Source organism: Danio aesculapii, chromosome 19, assembly GCF_903798145.1.
Source record: "Danio aesculapii chromosome 19, fDanAes4.1, whole genome shotgun sequence".
Taxonomy (NCBI): Eukaryota; Metazoa; Chordata; class Actinopteri; order Cypriniformes; family Danionidae; genus Danio; species Danio aesculapii.
The window spans coordinates 5,722,467-5,729,966 of NC_079453.1; the positions used below are offsets into that span (position 1 = coordinate 5,722,467).

Here is a 7,500-nt window from a genome sequence, read left to right on the forward strand (position 1 = left end):
TTACATTATTATTATTATTAATAAAAACTATTATTGTTATTAATAATAATAATATTATTAATAATATAATTATTAATTGTATTATTATTATTAATATTATTATTATTAATACAATAATAATAATAATAATAATAATAATAATTTATATTATTATTATTGTTGTTGTTATTGTTATTATATTTTGATAAATACATTTTCATTTAAGAATTCATATAGAGAACTTATTTTAAATTAAAATAGAATTTCATAACACTGTTTTATTTTATATTTAATCAAATAAATGGGTAAAACTATTGTTGTATTTTTTTTCTTTCTTTCTTTTTTTTTTGCTTTTGAACAGTATTGAGTGTACTAATATGATATTTCATTTTAGAATCAAATCATCTTTAACTAACAGACAGACAGACAGACAGTCTGGTCTACTTTCATTTACTAAATAACAATACGCCGCTGATTATATTCTATCCTCAAATGGAAGATTACTTTAATGGTTTGATTGAATTTTCCTCTCCAACTATGATGAAAATGAGACCGATTTGAGGAAATGACATTAGTGCCAGTCCGAGTGAGAACAAAATCTGCCAGTTACACTGCATTAAACTCTCAGCAGAGTTTCAAATCCGTTTCTCATTAAACAGTGAAAAAAAACTCCAATGAAGAAAGAAGGTGAATAGAATACAGAGTTAATAGGCTTTGTTTACATTCCTCCTGCTTCTCTCAGTTTATGTTTGAAATATGAAAATTCTTCAAACTACAGGTTTTGCATCAGTGAAAACATTTTAGAAAGAACATTTTAAAAAATAAAGGACTTTTTACCTACTAAAATAGTTTTATGGATATTAAGTCAAGACATGCAAGACTGCATGACAATAGAGTTAACAATAAACAGTTATAGCTTTATATTCATTCATTCATTTATTCATTCATTCATTTATTCATTTATTTTCCTTCGGCTTAGTCCCTTATTCATCATGGGTCACCACAGCGGAATGAACCGCCAACTATTCCAGCATATGTTTTACACAGCGGATGCCCTTCAGCTGCAACCCAGTACTGGGAAATAGCTTTATTTTCCTCAATCAATGAATTCCATTAAGAATTGCAAACATTTGTTGAATTACAATTTTCTAAAAATGTTATGTTTAAATATGCAAATGAGGCACTGTTTATTTAAATATGCCCACATGTGCATATATTTACATGTCAAAAATTAAAACATTGTTTTTATTCACGTATTACATTAAAATATTTATTCTTATCACTTCATAATTAAAAATATTATCAGTTATAAGGGAAATATTTCATAATGTTTTTTTTTTTACAATTAAATTTAATACAATTTAAAATACAAATGCAATTCAAAACACAATTTAAATATAATTTAATTAAGTACAATTCAAAGTGAAGTTTCACAAACTAATTTCGAGAGGAGCACGTGATATGATTGACTGCAGCTGGGCACTCATCTACATTCACTAGTTAGCCAATCAGATTAACCCCAACTCACTATAAGTAGCCTAGCTAGAACTACTCTCTTATCTTCGTTTTCCGAAGAAACCCCCCATCCACCCCTTCTCCTCCTTTCTTCCTTTACCACGGGGAGCTCTCGAGAACCACCGATCTCGTACTCCCCTCATATGCTCTATGGACCAGGCAGGAGCCCTGGCCTCAACTATCTCCGAGCTCAGGGTTCTCTCCCGGGACAGCATGCCAAACCTGCTAACAGTTGTCAAACAATATCTAAGTGTGGACTCTTGAAATACAATTTAATGGGAAATTGAATAAATAATATAAATAATGCTTTCAACAGTTAAAACTTATTTTTTTAAGCAAATATTTTTGTTGTACAATATTTGTAGAATAAAATATTCTATATAATTAGGCAAATTACATATTAATTAGTGCTGTCAATCTATTTTTGCTTTCAAAATATGCATTTACATATTTATTATATATATATATATATATATATATATATATATATATATATATATATATATATATATATATATATATATATATATATATATATATATATATATATATATATATATATATATATATGTGTATATATACAATATTATACAATGTTTGAGATAATTTTTTTTATCTATTTTTAAATTTAAAATATTTGTATCTAATAAAAATAGCAAATAATAAACATTCATTTAAATAAACTTTTTTGGCTTGCAAATCTTTGTGTTGTAAACATGTTTATACTTATATAAATACACATGCACATATATAATCAAATTCAAACTTTTATTTTGGAATCGATTAATTATAAAATATTTCATTAAATAAAAAATAAATAAAACACAATTTAAAGTACAAATAAAATACAATTTAATGGGTAATTTGATTAATAAGGGTGAGTAATTAATAAGGGCCAGTGCTTTACCATACATTTTACAGTACAAATTTTACAGTGTACAGTGTCTCACCTTCATTTTAGTACTTCAAAATAAAAAAATGCCTGAAAGAGTGCAGTATTTTCAGTAGTACCTGTGTGTTCCTGGCGCTGGTGTTCCTCTTCCTCGTGTGCTGGTTTTGCCTCTCGCCGCTGGGACTTTGGCATCCTCCGAGCCACCATTCAGATACGTCAACTCTTGTAGCTGAGCCTGTCTAATTTCATCATTGTAGTCCTATAACACAAACACACACACAAACATATGGCCACTACTTAATGAGCTGTAATGTGAAATAATGGTCCACTTGTTTTTCAAGGGGAAATATATGCACCCTGCAACCCTAAACATGCACCAACATGTGTTTTTTTCCTGAGAGGAAACAGTCTGAATATAAACATAAACACTTAATTTAGTTTTTCATTAGCATAACAGATGTTACTGTGAGATATTACACACATAAAGTCTATATTGTGCCTGCATACAGTATATACAGTTGAAGTCAGAATTATTAGCCCCTTGTATATTTATTTCCCAAATTTCTGTTTAACGGAAAGAATATTTCTGAACATAATAGTTTTAATAAGTCATTTCTAATAACGGATTTCCTTTCTCTTAACCATGATGACAGTAGATAATATTTGACTAGATATTTTTCAAATTACAAGTATTCAGCTTAAAGTGACATTTAAAGACTTAATTAAGGTAATTAGGAAGTCATTGTATAACGATGGTTTGTTCTGTAGACAATCAAAAAAAAACATTGCTTAAGGAAGCTGTCACGATCACCAGCGATCGTAACTTCCTAGATCGCAGGATCTCACACACAATAACCTATGGACTGCAAATCCGCCATTCATGGACTACATATTCATACATGCACTCCGTTCACACACACATGCTTCCTCATTTCCATTGATTAGACTCCCACAGCTGTTGTAGCTTCTAGACTGATTACAGACACTATTTATACAGCACACTCTCTCACTTCCATTGCCGAGTCTTGTTATCTGTAAAGTGACATTACAATGCGTTTCTCCTTGTCTTGTTTCTCTTGTTTTGATCTTTGCCTTGTTTACTTTTCTTATTGTCTGCCGCCTACCTTCTGACCTCTCGCCTGTTACATTTGACCACGATTCTGGACTGCCTTTATACATCTGTTTGCACCTGTGTTGACCATTGATTTCTTGACTTCGAATAAACCTGCAAGTGGATCCTAAACTTCAGTTGTCTGTGTTACAGAAGCTAATAATAATGACCTTAATATGTTTTTTTATGATTAAAAACTGCTTTTATTCTAGCCAAAACGAAACAAATAAGACTTTCTCCAGAAGAAAAAATATTATAGAAAATACTGTGAAAAATCCCTTGCTCTATTAATCTATTAATATTTAAAAAAGAAACAAAAATTCACATGAGGGCTAATAATTGTGACTTAGATCCAGAGGTGCTTCTTTAGTGTAATATAATTCTAATCAAAAGGATATATATAGTAGTAAATCAGCCAAGGCTCATTGGAAATATGTGACTCGGCTTACATTTTTCCGAAACCTAAAATACGTTGCTCGGTACGTTTCGTGGCACATTTTAAATGACAAATACATTAGAGGGCGCTGTATGAGAATATGAAATACATTACTAAGGGTATCCGCTTGCTAAGTAGTGACAAATGGAATACTGTTTCCGGGTCCACTCCACTACTCATTTGAATTGAGAAAATATTTGTTGATGACCCCTTTTAGTCATATCACACATTAAAGTGAATTTTATATAAACTCATGTTGTACATGACAGTCTCTGGACTTGCTGCATCACCGACACCAAAATTTAAAAAAAATTATAAAAAATTTATCTGTTTCTGGCAATCGGGTATTAGGTATGGATATTTATATATATATATATATATATACACACTATACATTATATATATATATATATACACACATACACACATACAAACATACATGCATACATACATACATGCATACATACATGCATACATGCATACATACATATATATATACATATATATATTGTCACGGATTGGCCAGGCTCTTCCACCAGTATCACGTAACGAGCACCTTCACCTGCGTTCTAATAACGCACAGCTGCACCCAATCACTCTAGCACACTATAAAAGCACACACCTCACTTCACTCATTGTCCGGTCTCGTTCCTACGAAGCGGACTCTGAGTGAAACACCTCCTGGTTATCACTCCCCTTTGATCTTAGCATTTGTACTTACCATTACTCTGTTTCCTTCCAGTCTGTCCAGTGTTCCCAGTGTCCTGTCAGCGTTGTGTGTATCGTTTCTAAATATAATAGTTTAATAACTAATTTCTAATAACTGATATATTTTATCTTTGTCATGATGACAGTAAAGAATATTTTACTAGATATTTTTCAAGACACTTCTATACAGCTTAAAGTGACATTTAAAGGTTTAACTAGGTTAATTAGGTTAACTAGGCAGGTTAGGGTGATTAGGCAAGTTATTGTATAATGATGGTTTTTTCTGTAGAGTATCAAAAAATATATACAGGTTAAAGGGGCTAATAATTTTGACCTCAAAATGGTTTATAAAAAATTAAAAACTGCTTTTATTCTAGCTGAAATAAAACAAACAAGCCTTTCTCCAGAAGAAAAAATATTATCAGACATACTGTGAAAATGTCCTTGCTCTGTTAAACATCATTTGGGAAATATTTGTATACAACTGTATACATATTGCGATCATTATTTTCGAAAGTATTACATTGCTTTGTAAACGTTTATTATTATCATTTGTTCAGTCTCCCCATACAGTTTGATATAGCGATTGGACCCGGAAGCCGCTTCACGTAACGTCACACTTAACAAGTGGATGTTTTGTTGTACATTTCAGTTACACATCCTTCTTGTAAACATCCATGAGAGGGCGGGGCTTCTCGTACAGTTCATCTAGCCAATCACTGAACTAATCCCGAGCAATCGTTTCTTCAAAAGCAAATGTAAAAGATAAGTGCACTGCAACCACATAGCTTTACCTTGATTTTGCATTGCTCTTATCTCTTTTGTGGAACCGTGATTCACCATACTCGAACCTGAGCTTTCTAGATCACAAGTACAATTTTACGGTTTGCAGAAAGGGCGTAACAGATCCCCTTTAAAATAACACTTTTTGGTCTGAAGGTAATAAGGCAACATATGCTGATGCTCAGCTTGTGTTCTGCGTACTGTAATAACACACTGACACTGTAATAGCAGCACAGACGTACCGGAATCAGGAACTTTTTGATCTCCTCCAGAGCGTGGCCCATTCTAGCATACGCTTCCGCCGGAGGAGCAAACACCTCGATCAGCACATGGAGATCTTCATTCAGGTGATGATACTTTGTCTCTCCGCTCTTTCGCAGCTCTTCCTCCTATTAACGTAAATGAAAAACAAAAGAAACCTTTAGGTATTTCCACACTGATGCTGAAAATTTTGCTTTGCTTCATGGGAGTACATTGCATTCATTAAAATAAACAGCATGTATTAAAACAGAAAACAGTCATTTTAAATGTAAATAATGTTTCAGAACTTTACACTTTTTACTACACTTCACATCAAATAAATGCAAAACAACATGTTACCGGCAATGTCTGAAATCTGCCATACTTTAGAATGCCTAGGAAATATAAAGTATGCCTAAAATCGAATATCAAAGTATGAAATGGTTGCTACTTTATACATTGCCTAGGCATTCTACAGTATAAAATGCCGAGTTGCCAATGTATGTAACATACCCCTGCCATTTTTCCCACCACTGACGTTGGCGGCAGCACTTGGGTCATTGTTTGATGATGGCAATTGAAGCACGTGAGTGTTCAATGTTATTGTAAGACAGCGTATTGCCTATATGAGGTTTCACTACTAGATCACAGACAAAATTGAAACAAATACTTTAATCTCTGTTCTGCTGAGATATATATTTATATAACAGTTCTGTCTGGCTCTTAAATCTGACTGAAAGATGTGCGTTATTCTGCAATAACATCACTCATGCTGCCTCTTCACTCTTGTGTATTACTCCACCCACATAGAGTGACAGCAGATCAATAAACTCACTACAGTTTGACAAATAGTGCAGCTGTTGGACAACATAATGTACTTTTGAGACTGTAGTTGTTTAGATTGCAACTACGCAGTTTATTTATAAGGATAGTGTCACAAAATCAAGGGAACCCAAGTATAACAGATGATTTATTTGAATCAAACAGAGCTCAACAGCGGTGTGATGATCACTAGAAGATGACAGGTAAGCGAAGCCAGCAGTCGATGGATATCTCAATGAAATCAAACAGAATACAAGAGCAGGTAACAAGTTCATGGAGCAGTCAACAGAGAAGACCCAAAGTCCAATGACACAAAGCTCACTCAGCAACTCACCACTAGCAACTCAGCGATGGGAGCCTGACAGAACAGACACAAACGTGGGGACAACGAACTGACAATGTGAGACAGGAACGCTGGACAGATACAGGCGCAGTAATGCGCTGCACCTGTGGTGCGCTGATTATCAGCTGAGTGGTGATACGCAACGGTAAGTGCCGGTGAAAGTCGTTCACGTGACTACCCAGCTGATGACATGTAAACACAACTGACAGCCATGCGATTCACACACACACATACACGAACACACACAAACACACCCACACAGACTCATCAAAGAGGAACAGACAGATCCACAATCGTGACATACAGTGCCTATTTAAACATTTATAACTTTAAAGATTCAGTATGTCGGCAGTCATCAACCTGTCACTGAGCAGAGCAAAGACGGTTGACGATAGAGCACGTAATAAGGTAAGTAAAAATAAGGTAAGAAACATGTAGGTTACATTCTAAGTCGATCTCCTCTTTTGTAGGTTGTAGTGCTGTATTTATAGCATAGAAATCTGGTAGTGCTTGCTTTGCTTTGGCTTTTTACGGAGTTAATACTTTTGATCTCCTGATTGCAACAGAGAAATACTGGAAAATCTCTGTAATGTCCCAGCAAGCACATAACAACATAAGACGTTAATATTAAGTTAGATTACGTTTGTGACGTCAGGTGACCAAAAATCAAT

The 7,500-nt window shown here is 33.5% G+C and overlaps 1 protein-coding gene across 1 annotated transcript in view; it reads right to left on the reverse strand.

The window, feature by feature from the left end:
• Positions 1-7,500, reverse strand: part of khdrbs3 (KH domain containing, RNA binding, signal transduction associated 3) — a 278,892-nt gene that overhangs the window by 77,363 nt on the left and 194,029 nt on the right. The window contains exons 4-5 of the mRNA XM_056479532.1: positions 5,667-5,813; positions 2,506-2,645 (exon numbers count right to left, since the gene is read on the reverse strand). Coding sequence (XP_056335507.1) covers positions 2,506-2,645; positions 5,667-5,813 — 287 coding nt within the window. The remainder of the gene's footprint in view (positions 1-2,505; positions 2,646-5,666; positions 5,814-7,500) is intronic.